We start from the raw sequence: 20537 nt of genomic DNA, 5'->3' as shown, positions 1-20537 counted from the left end.
GAGCGCCCATTTTTAGCTATAACAACAGACTGATTTTAAAGAAGCCCATCACCCTGACGAGATATCTGTTTTTATCCTAAGCTGCTGGTGTGATCAGCCGTCCCCGGCAGACGAAGGACTCATCTGCTGCCTGTCTTCAGGAGCGAGGACAGAGGACAATTGGACAGGACTGGAACTTCTACAACTTTGAACCTTTTTATCTATTGGATTAGTTTTATATATATTTTTGTAATAATGGACACATTATTTTACTCTGACTCCGCATTGCACTTTGTTGTTGCTCCCCAACAGAAAAAAGGGTTTTTATAATATGACACCACCCAGTCACGCCCACACGCGCACGCACGCACACACACAGCACTTTGGGAAGAGCTGAACTGAGCTGTATACCACGAATGTTGTATAAGAAGATCCAGGATCTGTTCCTTGATCTGGTTTGTCTAAACCAGATAAGCTCGATTGTAGTTAACTTGTACCACGAACGTCGATTGCCACTCGTTAACTGGAACCAGGTTTTTCTAATCAAGCCGAGAGCTCGTGCACATGAAAATGCCCGTGCACTGGAGCTCGTGCCCGCAAAAGAGGCGTGGCTTTTAACTGCCAATCACAATGCAATATGGACTGCTCCAACTTCTACAGCGCCAGACACGCCTATTTCCTCATTCATTGGAACCGCAAATAAAAATCTGCATTGGATATTATTAGTCTGTTCCCGAATGACTGTCTAAAGTTACCACTTTTATCGACACCAGTATTTTCTTTGAAGAGCGGTTTCTGCCTCCACGTAGGCTATCTACAGCAGCTCAATTCACCCTCTCAATAAACTAAATAAAACTGGCATGTCTTTTGTGGAAGCAATATGTAATCTATCTCAGTCCAAAATCTGTATGTATAGACCATTTAGGCTCAATGAATAATAATGATCTCATGATGTGTTTAGTCGCACTGATTGAATAATTCCTATAGGCTAATCAATAAAAAAAAGAATGGTAATAAAATAAAAAAATGCTTCTGAACTGAATCGACACGGTACGTGCGGGCATAGATTTCATTTATAAAAACTAGCCTATTTTGTGGTCACATATATAGGCTATTGTCAGCAGAGTCACATATCTCCATATTTCATATAATGATGCTGGAAATATGAAGTTCAATCACATCATACAGGCCAAAAGTAACACAGTTGCAGCTGCAAAATGCAGGAGTAGCCTAGATATGAATCATCTTAACTCATTGAGTGCCAGCCACTTTTGGAGAACGGACGCTCCCAGTGCCAGAGTTTCAGAGCGTTTTCAGTGATTTCTCGAGGCCCACAGAATATTGTGTGATATTACTATGTAAACACCTAACACGCACAAAGAACGAGGAGACTCTCTTCTATCATCTGCAAAAAAAAGTTTATTGATCCCATTTTCCGTTCTTTAGTTATGAGCCGGAGAAGATAGCTTGATTTAACCAAAAACAGCCATTTTTTTCTATAAGCTGAGATAATGAGCCTTTTGTGAAATGCAGCATTTCAAGCACATTCACTGGCTCTAGCTAATATTTTTTGATGTAGTGACGTGGTGTAGTTGTGTGCTGCCCTGCGTGCCCCACCCCCCTCTCCCCCCCTCAGCTGAAAACTCCTCCCCACACTAGTAACACACAGCCTCACGCACCCAGCGTCTATTTTCGGAGTGCTTTTTGTGCGCCGCCTCCCAGGCAGCGGGACAAGGAAATGCCAACCCGGACTGCAGGGAAAGGTTTGGCTTTTCAGTGTCGGCTGCTGCTTTTCTAGTGGCTAATCGTGTGAAGAAACTATGCAGACAGACAGACAGAGGCAGAGGAGCTCAGTTGTGTGCGCGGATTGACTGCTGTTGGCAGGCACCTTCAGCTGCAGCCAGATCAATCTACATGGCTCTGGGCTGCAGCAGTTTCTGTTTGATCACGGGGCTTTTTCAGGCTGTGTTCCGGACCTTTCTATAATCTGGAGAGCACTGTCGCCACCTGATGAGTCCGTAAAATAGGTTATACAGCTTCAATAGCTACAATATTTGTACAGGACATACATAAGGCTTTGATCGACGTCCCACCGTCAAAAAAGGCAATTGACGACAGCTATCGTCAATGGCACTCTACGTCACTATTTACTTTGACGACAGGCGTCGTCATTGGCACTCAATGAGTTAATATGGGATCGCCTGTGTGCAGGTGATCCCATATTAAATTGCTTAGATGTAGTAGGCTATTCTAGCATGTATGACCATTTCAATTCCAACCCAACGTCAGTCTCGGCTCCGTTGCGCACACGGCACCGTGCGCTTTGGAGACGTTTATGTAACCTTTTTATGCCGGTTTAGTGATATTTCTCCAATCACTATTCAGCTGCAATCGATCGGCGGGGTCAAACAACGTATCCAGGCTACTTGAGAGCACAAAAATGAATATATAAAAACATATTCCAAAATGGTAAGTAGGGCTTAATTTAAATGTAGCCTGCAACAAGTGCAAGGCTTTAGTCCTTGATTAATTCAACAGGAGCCTTTTCTTTTTCTTTTTTCTTTTTCTTTTTCATTTGAATGCAATGTATATTTCATATGGAGATATGAATGGTGACTCGCTGTTTCCAGAGAGCTGATTGGTCAGCAGGTGGGTCTTTCATGGGTTTTGATCTTATCCTCTGAACTTAACCTGCTACAAAGCAGGTTAGCCGTAGAGCATAAGTTGCTATGGTGATCCATCTCGATAAGAAGTTAACTAGCATTGTGGTACGGCAACCCTGAAGTTACCTCGCTAAGCCAGTAATCTTGCTTTGTGGTACAGGCCCCTGGCGCGGTGGATTTGATACGTTCCTATTTCCAGCGGAGCGAGCGAGTAGTCGAAAGTAATTCAAGAAATAACGAACTATATTGCGATGCCGTTCTCAAATACAGCTCCAGTAGTCTGCATTGTCAATATTTTACCTGACTTGAGGCAGAAGTTAAACTCACATCTGACTGTTTAGAAGAAGCTGTAGTGATGCAACAGAGACAATAACTCAGAGGATTTGCTGAAGAGACTCGAGAGTTGTGGGCTGACCCTGAACGAAGAGAAATGTCAGTTTAACATGGACAAGCTGATATTCATGGGCATGCTACTAACAGAAAAGGGCATCGGCCCTACTGCTGAAAGAGTGAGAGCTGTAGCTGAGGCAAGAGAGCCTGAGAACGCATCAGAAGTGCGTAGCTTTCTAGGTTTAGCTGGCTACAGGAGCCGATTTATACCTCAGTTTGCCAGTGTATCAGAACCTCTAAGGAGGCTGACAAGAAAATATATGCCATTTCAATTCGGGCAAGAGCAGGAACAAGCGTTTCAAGTGCTAAAAGAAAAACTAGCTGAAGCTGGCACTCTAGCGTATTTTGACAAAAACACACCAACCAAAGTCATAGCGGATGCAGGACAAGTTGGCATAAGGGCTGTTCTAGTACAAGAGCAGCAAGGAGAGATGGTGCCGATATGTTATGTAAGCAGAAGCCTAACAGACTGTGAGCGTAGATATTCGCAGACCGAGCGAGAAGCTCTAGCGTTAGTCTGGGCCTGCGAGAGACTACACCCATACGTATATGGTACAAGATTTGACTTGGTGACGGACCACAAGGCTCTAGAAGCCATCTATAGTCCCACGTCAAAACCAAGCGCCCGTGTAGAGCGGTGGGTGCTAAGGCTACAACCATATGATTTCAGAGTAGTTCACATCCCAGGCAAAGATAATATTGCAGACCTGTTATCACGCCTGCTCGGGAAAAGTGCGATGAGGGAGACTCACGAGCACGGAGCAGAGGAATATGTGAGGTTTGTTGCCACAAACGCAACACCAAGAGCGCTGACCACTAGGGAAGTGGAGGAGGCTTCAGTGGCCGATGAGGAGCTGAGAGAAATTAGAAATGCTGTAAAAGGCGGGTGTTTTGATAAGTGCCAGGCATATGCACCCATAGCATATGAACTGTGTGTGATTGGACAGTTAGTGTTGAGGGGAACACGTATCATTTTACCACACACACTGAGAGCAAGGGCCTTAACATTAGCCCATGAGGGACATCTAGGCATAGTAGGCACAAAGCAACACCTCAGGAGTAAAGTATGGTGGCCGGGTATGGATAGGGCGGCAGAGAAACATGTAAAGTCATGTCACGGTTGCCAGATAGTTGCACGACCCGATGTACCTGAACCACTAAGACCAACGGCGTTACCAGATGGGCCGTGGCAAGATGTTGCCACTGACTGACTAGGTCCACTGCCAACAGGACATTCAGTCTTGGTAGTTATAGACTACTACAGCCGATATTAGGAATATGAGATTCTACAGTCAACTACCACAGACAAAGTGATCGACAGTCTGGAGAACATTTTCAGTCGACATGGTATCCCAATCACGATCAGATCGGATTGTGGTCCACAGTTCATGTCCTCCCAGTTCCAAACATTCTATCAGGACAACGGAATAATACACGTGAAAACGACACCGAAATGGGCACAAGCCAACGGAGAAGTGGAGAGACAAAACGCTTCACTGATGAAGAGGATACGCATTGCCCAGTCTGAAGGGCTAGACTGGAAAAAGGAACTAAGGAAATATGTTACAATCTACAGGTCTATCAACCACTCTATGACAGGAAAGAGTCCAGCGGAGCTACTGTTCAAAAGGAAAATCAGAGGGAAGCTCCCTGACATAACAACACCACAGAGAGATCTGGAGACAAGAGACACAGAAGCTGAACGAAAAGGCAAGTCAAAGATCTACACAGACAACAGGAGCAAAGCAAAGTACTCGGATGTGACAGTCGGTGATGAGGTTCTACTGAAGCAAGACAGACAAGTTCTCTACTACATTCAACAAGACGCCACAACAAGGTAATCAGTAAGGACGGTAATAATGTGGTTGTCAGATCACCAAGTGGAGCTACATACTCCAGGAACACTACATTTGTCAAGAAGTACTATGCTGAGGACCAGGTTCCACAAACGACCGACAAAACACAAATTGCATGGACTGAGAATGAGGAGAACCAGAACCGGGACAGCGACACTAGAGAGTCCAGCACAGAGACTCACACTGAGTCTCTGTGTCATGTGACAGAGCCTCTCACACCCAGATATGAGAGACCCCACAGGCAGATCAAGCTGCCACAGAGGCTGACAGACGTTGTCATTAAGTAAAGACATTGGTTCTAGAAACCTGGCAATGAAAAAAAAAAAAGTAATGCCAGTCATGTTTGTGCAATTTATTGTTTCATGCACTATTTCAGGAGTCAAGCTAAAGAACTAGAACGACCGCAACGCGGACTTATGCCTTCGCCATTAGTTAATTCTTGAGTCCAAATTGCCATTTGAGGCAAATTGGAAGAAATTCCGTCAAGGCGCTCCTGTGATGTTGCGTTACAGAGCTTGGAAATTGGGTGTGTGTGGTCACAGTGACCTTGAACTTTGACCACCAAAATGTAATCAGTTCATCCTTGAGTCCAAGTGGACGCTTGAGGCAAATTCGAAGAAATTACATCAATACATTCCGGAGATATCACGTTAACAAGCTTGAAAATGGCATTCGAGAGGTCACAGTGACCTTGACCTTTGATAACCAAAATGGAATCAGTTCATCCTTGCGTCCAAGTGGATGTTTGAGCCAAATCAGAAGAAATTATATCAAGCCGTTCTTGAGATATTGCGTTAACCAACTTGGGAATGGCGTTCGTGAGGTCACAGTGACCTTGACCTTTGATCACCAAAATGTAATCCATTCATCTTTGCGGCCAAGTCGACGTTTGAGCCAAATTGTCAGAAATTCCATCAAGCCGTTCTAGAGATATCGCTTTAACGAACTTGGGAATGGCATTCGTGAGGTCACAATGACCTTGACCTTTGACCATCAAAATGTAATGAGTTCATCCTTGAGTCCAAGTGGATGTTTGAGGCAAATTTGATCAAACTCCGTCAAGGCATTTCTGAGATGTTGCGCTAACAAGCTTGAAAATGGCATTTGAGAGGTCACAGTGAACTTGACCTTTGACCACCAAAATCGAATCAGTTCATCCTTGAGTCCAAGTCGATGTGTGAGGCAAATTTGATGAAATTCCGTCAAGGCATTCGTGAGATATTGCGTTAACAAGCTGGAAAATGGCATTTGAGAGGTCACAGTGAACTTGACCTTTGACCACCAAAATCGAATCAGTTCATCCTTGAGTCCAAGTCGATGTTTGAGGCAAATTTGATGAAATTCCGTCAATGCATTCGTGAGATATCGCGTTAACAAGCTTGAAAATGGCGTTCGAGAGGTCACAGTGACCTTGACCTTTGACCTTTGACCACCAAAATCTAATCAGATCATCCTTGAGTCTAAGTCGATGTTTGAGGCAAATTTGATGAAATTCCGTCAAGGCGTTCCTCAGATATCGCGTTAACAAACATTGTACGGACGTACGGAAGGACGTACGTACGTACGTACGTACGTACGTACGTACGGACGGACAACCTGGATCCATAATGCCTCCGGCCTGGCTATCGCCGGCGGAGGCATAAAAAAAGAGATATCCTGTAAAAGAAAATTGATAAAGATGTTCTAAAGAAAAGAAAAATGTTTTGAATAATAGGATTTGGAGTTTATTAACACATTGACTGCCAGACGTTTTTTTCTTGCTGTAGGTAGCTTCTGCCAAGCCGTTTTTTGAGGATTGTGGCTCATTTTACAAGAGCCGAGGATTATTTTCTGCTTGGAGTTTGTGAACATACAATATCTCAAAAGTACTAATAGAATGTGTACTTTCTCTGTCTAAAAGAGTTAGTTTGTAGAGTTAGTAGTTATGTAAGCATTAGCAGTTGAATACAGCATGGTTTTAGCGTCAGAAAAAATATTCAGAGATAAACGGCTTTTTGTGAAATTCGATAGAACTGTCACTTTAACCATTCATTTTTGGCATCAGTAAGACCTAAACAATAGTTTTGAACAGTAATTTCCTCCATAACAGCAGTAAACTTCCCTCTGCTCAACTCCTCCCTCCTGTGGGCGTTCTTTTTGCTGCAGCGCCATGTCACAAGCACTTTCCTACCTTTGCAAATGCACTTTCTCATACTCTCGACCTCTCAAATAAATTTCTGAATAGAAATTAAATTACTCTAAATTATAGCGAAAAAGAAACAAAAAAGAATGGGTTGAAAATCCCATTCTAAAAGCCTTTTAGAATGGGATTTGTTTCCAATTTGGTGTCGGACTAGGGGGCAGTCCCCGCTTGTCACCAGTTTGCTTTGCTGCTGCTGTGCGGGTGTGAGCCTGTCTGTGCGGCCGCTCTTTGAGGAAGCCAGGCTGGACTCGCCCGCCTCCCGGAGCCCTGGCCGAGAGCTCCGATGAAGCCCCTGCGACTCTGGTCATATTTACGCTGCGTGCCTCAAAGTGTGCTCCATCCGCAATCCACGATGCAAGTTTGCAATCCCGCACCGCCAGCAATCAACGCGAAAACGAAAGCGCCTCCGCCAATCCATTTTAATGAGAATGGAAATGGATCACACTGCTTTTTGCTTGCCTTCCTACTTCCTTGTCGCCACTTAGTGGGTCGGTGGAATGGGTTGTACACGTTGTACACGTCCAATACTTATATAAGATATGTAAAAGGGTTAGATGCACAACCCCCCGTTAAAAAAAAAAAATCGATGCCAAAAACGTGTTTACACGTTGTTGGCAGTCAACAGCTGGATTCTGAAAACGTGTTTACACGTTGTTGGCAGTGAATGTGTTAAGTAAGTAGGTCGTCCGCTTTAGCTCTTTCAAAATAAAGCCCTCGTTGTAACGTTCACATTTTGAGTAATGCTTTACAGCTTCACTATTATGTCATCTTAACATCAAAATGAGTATTTTGATATAATGTTTGCTGCTTCGTTTGTTGAAACACCTTTTTCTCCTCCAACGTGCATCAGTCAGGCTATTTACTTGTTTAAATCACATTAGTTTGTCATTTTTACTCAGAAGTTTCCATTTTGTTTTGGCTGGTGGATGCTGCATCTGGACAGCTGTGAGAGAAGAAGGGAAAAGGGAGGGGGAAGAGACAGCCTGCAGCGGTGGAGAAACACAGGTTGAGAGTGTGATATAAAAGTTTAAAATGCGATGCTGCTGCTGCTGCTACCCCCTGCTGCTTTCCTGGCTAACAAAAACACATGTACTAGTGGGACTTTTGATGTATAAAAGGTTTTATTAAGTTAGGTTCAGGATAATAACATCTTTATTCATTCTTGTCAGATCTGGTGCATGTCTCTCCTAATGTCTCATTTCCAGGATCTGTCTGGGGGGGGCGGGTCTCTAATCAGCTCAGCTGTTAAACACTCTGAAGATGTAATCAGCTCAGAGACAGAACCCCCACACTGAGTCTCCCTCTGCCCGGTCTGAGACAGAACCCCCACACTGAGTCTTCCTCTGCCCCGTCTGAGACAGAACCCCCACACTGAGTCTCCCTCTGCCCGGCCTGAGACAGAACCCCCACACTGAGTCTCTCTCTGCTCGGTCTGAGACAGAACCCCCACACTGAGTCTTCCTCTGCCCGGTCTGAGACAGAACCCCCACACTGAGTCTCCCTCTGCCCGGCCTGAGACAGAACCCCCACACTGAGTCTCACTGCCCGGCCTGAGCTAGAACCCCCACACTGAGTCTCCCTCTGCTCGGTCTGAGACAGAACCCCCAAACTGAGTCTCCCTCTGCCCGGTCTGAGACAGAACCCCCACACTGAGTCTCCCTCTGCCCGGCCTGAGACAGAACCCCCACACTGAGTCTCCCTCTGCGCGGCCTGAGACAGAACCCCCACACTGAGTCTCCCTCTGCCCGGCCTGAGACAGAACCCCCACACTGAGTCTCCCTCTGCCTGGTCTCAGTTCAGCCTCCCAGACCAGTCAGATGACATGGGACAACATCCTCATGCACTGAGACACTTGCACCTCAACACATTTCAATGTCATTAAACCTTTAAATGATATGTTGTTGTGGTGTGGTCCTTGCTAGTGAAAGTGAGGTAGTGCAAAAGCATGTGAAGATAAGTTATACACGTGTTTGCTGGGGACCCCCTGGAACCCCCCTCCCCAGGGACCCCTGACCCCACTTTGAGAACCACTGAACTAGGCAACAGTGAAGGGAACCAATTATACATGACAGAACAGAACATGTTCCTTCATCATCATTACTGTAGTCTTCTCAGGTAGGATGACAGTATAACAGTCCTCTTACCTTGTGTCTGAAGGTCCAGGTTCATTACTGAAGTGTGGAGGAAAACCTTTAGACCGGTCACTCTTCATAGACACACAGCTGGGTACTGGAGACTCTGCTCTCTGCCTGTAGGACTGACCTCTGAAACAGACATGTGTTATACACATCATTAGACATGTTATTGTGATGGCTGCACCAAATCACCACACATCGTGTCAAATTAATCTTCAGGTTCCAAGCATTCAGATGTGTACAACTTCTATGTGGCATAAAGTGTTGACCTGCTATCTTAGCCTAAACTCACCAGTCTCCCCTAAAAAAGATTAAAATTAAAGTGTCTGGTAGGGAGGGGTGGAGTAGAGGAGGTTAAAGGACTCAAGAATATATGATTCTATTGTTTTCTTCAGAGTCTATTTATATGTTGAATAACTAAGAGAAGTAGTGCAAAAGCATGTGCAAATAACTTAGTCCCGTTTTAGCTGGGGACCCCCTGGAACCCCCCCAGGGACCCCTGACCCCACTTTGAGAACCACTGAACTAGGCAACAGTGAACTAATTCTACATGACAGAACAGAACATGTTCCTTCATCATCATTACTGTAGTCTTCTCAGGTAGGCTGACAGTCCTCTTACTTTGTGTCTGAAGGTCCAGGTTCATTACTGAAGTTTGGAGGTAGAGGCAATGACCAGTCACTCTTCATAGACAGACAGCTGGGTACTGGAGACTCTGCTCTCTGCCTGTGGTACTGACCTCTGAAACAGACATGTGTTATACACATCATTAGTTCTAGTTAAGACAGACAACAATGCATGTGATGTTGCATATTGAATTGTATTGTGTGTTTGTTAGTGTGATGAAGACCACACTACAGGTCTTGATTAGTTTGCTTCAATGTGATGATTTCAGCACGGTGCTCATGTTCTCTGTTATGTGTTGGTTGGCCTGTCTCATGTGTGCTACTGTGGTGCTTTCAAACTGTTTGTGCCCAAGGCAAGTCAAAGGGCAAAGCAAAAAAAAGTCCTGAAGGAGGTTCCAGGGGTCCCCAGAAAAAAGTTTGTTTTTCTCATTATACTGTATTTGCATATTAACACAATGACAGAATGTATGACTGTTTTGGTCATGGATTTCATACGCTTTCTGTAATAAAACCTCTAAAAGGAAAAATCTTATCAAATGGGGGTCTGGGGTCTAATTTGTGTCAGTTTGGGGGTGCTTGACAAGAAAAGGTTTGAAAACCACTGCTCTATAGAATGCCAAAGTGACACCCTCTTCCGGGTTTGGCATCCACGCAAGAGATTTCATCCAACCTTATTTTTTAATCTAATGTTATTTCACATAACAACATTTATTTTTTGGCCCATGGCCCTCCATTCAGATTCATGTTTGGTCCTTCACAGAAAATAATTCAGGCACCTCTGGTATAACAGTCATCTTACTTTGTGTCTGGGGGTCCAGGTTCAAGTCTGCTGTTTCAATTTCAATATGCTTGAGTGACATGTTTCAGTTTGTGGGCACTGTTGCTGTTGGCAATTAAACGAGAGAGACAATGTATTTTTTATTATTGTGGCAAGTTGGATTTTGATCGGCTACGGTAGTCAAGTGATTGCAGCGCACATAGTTGTAGTGTGTGTGTGTCTCTGTGTGTGTGTGTGTGTGTGTGTGTGTGTGTGTGTGTGTGTGTGTGTGTAAGAGGAAGAGGGGGGCAGAGAGAGACTCTGAGTGGCAGTGGCGAGAGAGAGATAGAGAGAGAGAGAGAGAGAGAGAGAGAGAGAGAGAGAGAGATGGGTCATCATATGGTGTTATTGACTTCGGGCCTCGGCTGGGCTCTCTTAACCCTTCAGGCCGGGTTGGGCCTGGCCTGAATGCCACGGGCCTGGGTCGGGCTGGGGCCAAAATGTCAGGCCCGTGCAGCTCTCTACACTGTTATAGCATCATAACACTGATTTAAATGTGTTTGAAAGTGTGTATCCTATACAAGCTTTGCTTCAGAAATACAATCATCTCATACTAAACTAAACCAGTGGTTCTCAAACCTTTTCACGTCAAAGACCCCTAAATGGACACAACTTAGACCACACCCCCATCTGATAAGATGTTTGCTTTTAGATGTTTTATTACAGAAAGTGTATTTAACACATGACCAAAATAATCATACATTCTGTCATTGTGTTACTTATAGATGGAAGTATAGTGAAAATAACTTATTGCCGTTTTGTGCTGGGGACCCCTGGAACCGCCTCAGGGACCCCACTTTGAGAACCACTGAACGAAGCAACAGTGAAGGGAACCAATTCTACAGAACATCTTCCTTGACACACAGTTCTGAGCTGCACCTCAAATGAACCTTCAGGTTCCAGCTTTTAGATGCCACTTCTATGTGACATAAAGTGTTGATGCTATCTTACACTAAACTCACCAGTCCCCCCTAAAAAAGATAGTTTAAGTGTCTGGTAGGGAGGGGTGGAGTAGAAGGGGTTAAAGCAGTGATACTCAACTGGTGGCCCGCGGGCCACATGCGGCCCACGATGGAATTGCAAAAAAAAAAAAATTACATTGCACCTGAACGCAACATGCAAGATACTCGCTGAATAAGTGTCCAAATGTTCATGTCATTCTGGCCAATACTCCACTTCTGTTATAGCATTTCAGTCTAGAATATGGAATATATTTCAATAATCTCTGATTTAGCTGCTAAATTGTCAAATACTGCCGTCTGCTTGCTACCCGGTCCCAGGCTACACCAACTGCCTAGCTACCACCAGGCCGATCCAGGCTACACCAACTGCCTAGCTATCACCAGGCCGGTCCCTTTGCTATGGTACTCTTTGTCCTACTATCTGCTTAAATTATATCAACATCTTGTGTGTGCTGGCTAGAAAGGCTGGGGCAGAATGGCTACGAGAAGGGATGTAGAAGAATTAAAGAGATCGAATGAGGAATTAAGGAAATCGGTGGAGTTCATGGGACAGCAAATTGAAGCTATGACAAATAAGCAAGATACTTTAATCGACATGATGAAGGAGATCAAGGAACTAAAGAGACAGAATGAGGAGAAAGATGTGAAAATTGCACAATTGGAGAACAGGATGTCTGATTTAGAACAGTACACTCGAATGAATGATGTAATTATTACTGGGATTCCAACAAGACCCCGGTCATTTGCTAGTGCAGTGGGAGGGAGGGAGGGAGCAGGGCCCAGCGACCAGGATTTGGATTCGGTGGAGCAGCAGGTAGTAGAGTTCCTCCAAGACAAGGGAATTAGCATAAACAAAGATAATATAGAAGCTTGTCACCCTCTTCTCCAAAAAGACAAAAGTAAGCCAGCAGTCATCATCATGAGGTTTGCAAATAGAAAATTTAAAATGAATCTTTTGCGACAGGGTAAGATGCTCAGAGGAACAAATGTGTACCTGAATGAACATTTAACCAAGAACAACGCCGATATTGCCAAAAGAGCTAGGTACCTACGCAAAGAGAATAAAATACAAGCAACATGGTCATCCAACTGCAAAATCTACATAAAGCTAAATGGTACACCTGAGCAAGCAAAAGTGTTGATGGTCAGGAGCTTGAAGGAGTTAGACAAATTTGCATAGAAATGCAATTTTGTTGTTTTATTTTTGTATCTTGTTATATGTCTATGTTGTGTTTCTCTTTTATTCCTTTTTTTTCTTATCAATCTGACATCTCTCTCCAATCTGACAAAACTGACTTTATGATTCTCTGCTCTACTCGAAGAATTCAAACCACTGTTCATGAACATCAATCAATGTGCCCTGTCTTTTGTTTTTACCTATCCTAAATGTCCATTAAACTACCGAAGAAAGGACTTAAAGTCGCCCATTTGAACATCTGTAGTCTGAAAAATAAGGTAAATGAGTTGAGTGCTATAATGCTTGAAAATGATCTGCATATAGTTGCAATTTCTGAAACTCATTTGGATGAATCGATTGACAATACTGAGGTAATGGTACAAGGTTACAATCTGATTAGACGTGATAGAAACAGACATGGTGGAGGAGTGGCCATTTATATACAAGATCACATTCCAACAAAAATAAGAAGAGATCTTCACTGGACAGATGTAGAAGCAATCTGGATTCAGGTTCACCTGCCACATCTCAAGCCATTATTAGTATGTTGCTGCTATAGGCCACCTAACTCTGATGCTGCATATCTCGAAAGAATCTGTACAATGCTTCAGAATGTTTCTGACTCAGACAGAGAAATTTACTTTGTGGGAGACTTAAACATAGACTGGCTCTCAAAAACCTGTCCTATGAAAAGAAAGCTTAATGACATTGCCACTGTATGTAACTTATCCCAAATGGTAAACCTACCAACCAGAACAAACATCAACAAATCAGGTGTATTATCTTCAACCTGCATAGATCATCTGTTCACTAATTCAACTGATAAATGTTCAAAAATTGTTTCAGTACCAGTTGGATTCAGTGATCACAACATGATTGCTATGGCAAGAAAAGCCAAAGTCCCCAAAACGGGGCCGAAAATTATATATAAAAGAATCTATAAAAACTTCTGTGATAATGCATTTATTGAAGACCTGAACAACATACAGTGGGACAGTGTAATTGAGGCTACTCATACTGAAGCTGCCCTACATGAATTTATGAAGTCATTCTCATCTGTCTGTGACAAGCATGCGCCTATAAAAAAACTTACTGTCAGATCTGTCAAAGCACCTTGGCTCGACTCTGACCTAAGAAGCTACATGAAAGAAAGAGATCAACTGAAAATAACTGCTGTAAATTCAGGGAACTCAGAGGACTGGCTAGCATATCGTTCTTTAAGAAATAAAGTGACCAAATTAAATAAACAAAAAAAAAGGTTATATTACCAATCTAGAATTGAAGAACTAAAACATGATGGTAAAAAACTCTGGAGTACTCTCAATCAAATCATGGGTAAAGATAAAATGGGCAAAACACCATCATTTATTGAGTCAGGCGATGGCTTCATCACCAAGCCCATAGAAATTGCCAATTATTTCAACAATTATTTCATAAGTAAAGTAAATACTATAACAAACAATATGCTGCCTGTAAATGGTAAATTATCGGAGTCTATTATAAAAAAATATATCATGCAAGAAAAAGAATGTGAATTTGAATTTTCAGTCACTGATATTCTAGAAATTGAAAAGCTACTGTCTGAATTGAAATGTGATAAACCCTGTGGTCATGACAATTTAGACAGTAGACTCTTAAAGCTATCGGCTCGAATTGTAGCCAGTCCTATATGTCATATTATGAATTTGAGTCTCAAGGAAGGAATTTACCCTCATGTATGGAAGGTAGCGAAGGTCACTGCCCTACCGAAAAATAGAAAAGATGCATTCATTGGACCAAACAGTAGGCCAATCAGTATTTTACCTGTCTTGGCTAAATTTATGGAAAAAATTGTATTTATGCAAATTCAAAATTACTTCTCAATTAATAGCATCAATTCGGATAATCAACATGCTTATAAAACTGGCTATTCAACATGCACAGCTCTTACACAATTAACAGATGATTGGCTAAAAGAAATAGATAATAAATTATTAGTTGGAACAGTGCTGTTAGATTTCAGTGCAGCTTTTGATGTCATTGATCATGAACTACTCCTTAGAAAATTAACTGCTTATGGTTTTAAACCTTCAGCTATTAATTGGATGAAAAGCTACCTGCTCAACAGACAACAGTGTGTCATGTTTAATGGATCCTTGTCAAGTGTTGAGACACTACAATGTGGGGTGCCTCAAGGAAGTTGCCTTGGGCCTTTATTATATTCAATATTTGTGAATGATTTGCCACATGTCTTAAAAAATGCTCGCACTGCAATCTACGCAGATGACACCACAATTTATGTTTCTGCAAAGAATGTTGAAGACCTGAGCAGTCTACTTCAAGATGAATTGATTCAGATTTCTGAATGGGTCAAGGAAAACAAGTTGAAACTGAATATATCTAAAACGAAATGTATTGTTGTTTGTTCAAAGCATGCTCAAAGAAAGGATCATAAATTATGTATTTCTTTGCAAGGAACTGAGATTGAACAGGTAAAGGAGGCCAGATTGCTGGGTGTTACAATAGATGAAACACTCTCTTGGGCTACTCACATTAATAATATTGTAACAAAAATGAGCAGAAGTATTTCAGTAATTAGAAGAAGTATAAATGTTCTAACTAATGCAACTACTAAACAAGTCATACAGTCCCTAGTCCTTTCCCATCTAGATTACTGCCCAGCAATCTGGTCAAACGCATCTAAAATAGAACTAAGGAAAATCCAGCTTACCCAAAATAGAGCTGCGAGACTCGCTCTGCATTGCTCAATCAGAGACAGTGTTGAAAGAATGCATGCTGAATTGTCATGGATGAGAGTGAATGAGCGATTAGCTTGTAGCCTTATTTTGTTTATGAAAAATGTTTATATGTTATGCAAACCTGTCTGCCTCTATTCTCAGCTACCGCTTACTAGTGATGTGCACAACTATGGCACTAGACAAGCCATGGCGGGTCAGTTCGCTCTCCCAAAACCCAGAACTGATGCCTTAAAAAAAACTGTATTGTACAGGGCAATTAGCTATTGGAACCGACTTCCCCAACATCTAGTTTCAATTAAAAACAGAGTCGGATTCAAGAGGAAACTGAGAACATTTGTCACTGAGAAAAAGATTATCTTAGATTGATTTTATTTTGATGTTTGTTATTGTATTCTGTTATGAGTTATGTCTGCTTTATGTTGACGATTTTTTTTCAATTAATAATTGTTTTTGCTTGTGTTTGTTTTATGTATATGTGTGGTTTAGAATTATTTTCAACTAATCAGTTTATTGCATTATTTTTATTACTTTTTTCCACTAACATTGTAGAAGATTGTTTTCTGTCAAACTGAACTTTAGAAAGCTGTTTTTGGCAAGTTTATTTTCTGTGTAATGTTTCTGGTTATTGTTGTATTACCGTATTTGATTTAATTATGTATTTTAATTTAAAAAAAATTGTTTCTTGAATTTTATATTGTAATTTCAGACCCCAGGAAGAATAATCGCTGCTTGAGGCAGTGGTTAATGGGGATCTTAAATAAATAAATAAATAACCCAGGCACTTATGTAGCTATGTACTTAACCTATAACTAACTTAACCTAACTAACTATCCGGTGTGCACAACATTGTCAGACTAAACTCCGGCTGACACCCCAAAAACCTACAATCCGCTACAGAAAAATGTATATTGTTTGTTTATTAACTGGCCCCTCACCTTCTATCATTTCCTGAAAGTGGCCCCCGGGCAAAGCAAGTTGAGTATCCCTGGGTTAAAGGACTCAAGAATATATGATTCTATTGTTTTCTTCAGAGCCTATTTATATGTTGAATAACTAATATAAGTTAATGACTTAAGCCCCTTTTTTACATCAAAAGTCCCACTAGTTTACGTGTTTTTGTTAGCCAGGAAAGCAGCAGGGGGCAGCAGCAGCAGCAGCTCCGCCTTCTAAACTTTTATATCTCACTCTCAACCCGTGTTTCTCCACCGCTGCAGGCTGTCTCTTCCCCCTCCCTTTTCCCTTCTTCTCTCACAGCTGTCCAGATGCAGCTGTCCACCAGCCACAACAAAATGGAAACTTCCGGGTAAAAATGACAAACTAATGTGATTTAAAACAAGTAAATAGCCTGACTGATGCATGTCGGAGGAGAAAAAGGTGTTTCCACAAACGAAGCAGCTTGATGTTAACACGTTCACTGCCAATGACGTGTTAATACATAAAAAAAAATCCAACGGTTGACTGCCAATGACGTGTTAAGATGACATAATAGTGAAGCTGTAAAGCATTACTTAAAATGTTAACGTTACAACGAGGGCTTTATTTTGAAAGAGCTAAAGCGGACGACCTACTTACATTCTGGCTGACTTGATGCTGTCTGCGCCTGGGCTGTGGGGTGCACTCGTGCATGAGAGATGCTTTTTTTCCTCGGCATATTCCATCAATGTAAAATAATTAACCGTTGAATTTCAGCCTGTGGGAATCACTGAATCTCACTGACTCACGCTGGAAAAGGGGCAGCAACTCAGGAGGACGAGAAGCAGGGTGGGAAAATCACGCGTTGGACCACCGCCAAGATTTATATCACCAGCCGGAGCAGAGCCGCCACGTAAAAACCCACCTGACTTGCAGGGTCGCTCTATCAGCTAAATGGCTTGGACACTTTTAGACTGAAGAAAATCCCACTAGTTTGTGGATATTAGTGGGATTTTTGGCCAGTCTAAAAGGGGTTTTAAACTGGCCAAAAATCCCACTAATGCGTCAAGTCAGCCAGAATGTAAGTAGGTCGTCTGCTTTAGCTCTTTCAAAATAAAGCCCTCATTGTAACGTTAACATTTCAAGTAATGCTTTACAGCTTCACTATTATGTCATCTTAACATCAAAACAAGTATTTTGATACAATGTTTGCTGCTTCCTTTGTTGAAACACCTTTTAGTTTGTCATTTTTACCTGGAAGTTTCCATTTTGTTTTGGCTGCTAATTCTACATGATTCTATGACAGAACAGAACATGTTCCTTCATCATCATTACTGTAGTCTTCTCAGGTAGGATGACAGTATAACAGTCCTCTTACTTTGTGTCTGAAGGTCCAGGTTCATTACTGAAGTATGGAGGTTCATATCTGGACCAGTCACTCTTCATAGACAGACAGCTGGGTACTGGAGACTCTGCTCTCTGCCTGTGGTCCTGACCTCTGAAACAGACATGTGTTATACACATCATTAGTTCTAGTCAAGACAGACAACAATGCATGTGATATTGCATATTGCAATGTATTGTGTGTTCATTAGTGTGATGAAGACCAAACTGCAGGTCTTGATTAGTTTGCTTCAATGTGATGATTTCAGCATGGCACTCCTCTTCTCTGTGTTGGTTGCAGTGTTGTGCAAGTTACTTTCAACATGTAATACTATTACTAGTTACTTTCATTTGAAAGTAATGTTACTTTACAATATTACTGTCTGTATAGAGTAACTCATTACTTATTACACTACTTTTGCATTACTTTCACCAAAATAACTGCAGTAGTAGAATGACATCGCCGCCCCGGAACCATCCCGGAAACAAATTTAAACTGTCTTGATGTCAGTGTAAACCATTCAAAATTATAAATGTTATCCTTTTCCTTTGTTCTTGTCATCTATAGTGGTTATTTGCATAAAAAACACACACTTTGATTAGGAAATGATTGTACCACTGTGATTAAAGAAAAGAGTAACTCAATTTGTATCATCATTAAGGCACCGCTGGTATAACAGTCATCTTACTTTGTGTCTGAAGGTCCAGGTTCATTACTGAAGTCTTTAGACCAGTCAGTCTTAGACAGAGTCAGACAGCTGGGTACTGGAGACTCTGCTCTGCCCTCCTCTTCCTCCCCACACACACTCATCTTCTGGACTTCAGTCAGTCTGAGAGAAACACACACACACACACACACACACACGCACGCGCACACACACACACACACACACACACACACACACACACACCACACACGCGCACACACACACACACACACACACACACACGCGCGCGCACGCGTGCGCGCACACACACACACACACACACACACACACACACACCACACACACACACAAGCACGCGTGTTGTGTCTCAAAGGCAGGATCAACACAGGTGCAACCAAAACATTGATGAGGGTCCTGGCACTGGAACACCTAAGTGGAATGGAAGTTGGAAACAATCATTAATGTTTTGGTTACACCTGTGTTTACCCTGCCTTTGAGACACAAAATGACCGCTGTGAAAATGGTTGCAGAAATAAAGCAGAATTTTGCCAGTGCCTTTCTGTAGCTGTTTGGGCTGTCCTGCCCTCTGCAGGCCACTTACTGTAACAGCCAGCCTGTGGACATTACCTAGGCCAGTGGTTCTCAAATGGGGGTCCATGGACCCCCAGGGGGCCTTGAGGGGGTTCCAAGTCAAAAGGGGTCATTTATTTTCGCTATAATTCCATTCAGAAGTAACACAATGACTATTTTGGTCATGGGTTTTATACACTTTCTGTAATAAAACATCTAAAAGCATCAATCTTATTTATTATGGGGGACCGTGGGACAAAATCCTATCAAATAGGGGTCGGTGGTCTAATCGTTGTCAGTTTAGGGGTCCTTCATGTGGAAGAATTTGAGAACCACTGACCTAGGCTACTGGGATGCGTTGCATTACAACTGCGAGGAAGACACCGGAGCTGGTCGCAGCCTGTCTAGCACCATGTGCAGACTACACCAACGTTTGTCACCTGCTGTCGCCTGCTGGTAGCTTGGTGCTGCAGCTTGATTGGCTGTCTTCCTGTCTTTCCGTCTTCAATTGGTCAATTTCAAATTGGCCCCTCCTTTTCGTCGCTGCCATCCGACGCTCATCGATTTGCAAAGCATGCTGGGATACCAGGCGGCGGACGGCAGCGACGAGAGGAGGGAGCAATTTGAAATCGACCAATTGAAGATGGAATGCGTAGTCAGTGAATGCCTGTGTCCACCAGACGCAGTGCTTCGAGGCACGGTCCTGAAAGCCTCTTCGCTCTGCTCCGCTAAACGCGCCCTGTGCATTTTCACTTCCTGCTTTGAGTTGTGTCAAGCAGCACAGAGCAGACTGAGCTGGGCAGGAAATAAAACTCAATTTACAAAATAAAACCCATTGTAGGTCAAGGGAAGGGACAGTCACAGTGAGGGGGGACCAATTTGGCCTGGTTTTAATATACAGTCATTTGTATCGCTTCCATTATTTTGGCAGCTACTTAGGGTCAAATTAACTTAGCGAGTCTGTTTGAAATGATTGTGTCAATGAACTAAGTTCAGTCATGTTGAGGTTATGGTAGATGTAGACAGTTGCACTGTTATACTGTTTGGCTACAGAGTGTTGCCGTACCCGGCCTAAGTCTCGTGAGAGTTGCAACGTGATGATGGAGAGGCATCACTTCAACACCAGATACCAACAACCTGCTGAAACAACTGAGTCAGAGGTGCCTTGCTCAAAGAGACAGATCTCACTCTATCAAAGGCTGTACCTGTACACATCTGCCAAATAAATGAACTGACTGAACAACACAGTAAAGTCCTCTCTGCACAAAGACATGTGACAGCTGTAAACAGTGTGTCCCCTCATCCACCTGCACAACGTTCACGACTCCTTTCAGCAGATTTAACTTCCTGAAGATGCCCTTTGGCATTAGCATTGCCTCTGAACTCTTCCAAAGAGCTATGGAACAAATCTTTGCTGGATAACCGTGCACCAGAATCCTGGATGTCATCATCATTGGTGGCAAGGGAGTTAAGGAGCAT

At 42.7% G+C, this 20537-nt stretch overlaps 1 protein-coding gene across 1 annotated transcript in view; it reads right to left on the bottom strand.

Annotated features, from left to right (window-relative positions):
- Positions 1-18631, bottom strand: part of LOC310782977 (uncharacterized protein) — a gene marked incomplete at both ends in the record, with an annotated part of 30095 nt that extends 11464 nt beyond the window's left edge. The window contains 4 exons of the mRNA XM_083643750.1: positions 9215-9334; positions 9827-9946; positions 17816-17935; positions 18510-18631. Coding sequence (XP_083499876.1) covers positions 9215-9334; positions 9827-9946; positions 17816-17935; positions 18510-18631 — 482 coding nt within the window. The remainder of the gene's footprint in view (positions 1-9214; positions 9335-9826; positions 9947-17815; positions 17936-18509) is intronic.
- Between the last annotated feature and the right edge of the window lie 1906 nt (positions 18632-20537).

Source organism: Poromitra crassiceps, assembly GCF_964638095.1.
Source record: "Poromitra crassiceps genome assembly, chromosome: 9".
In the NCBI taxonomy this organism is placed as follows: domain Eukaryota; kingdom Metazoa; phylum Chordata; class Actinopteri; order Beryciformes; family Melamphaidae; genus Poromitra; species Poromitra crassiceps.
Note: the sequence above shows the minus strand (reverse complement) of the source record. Positions and strands in the feature narration are given on the sequence as shown.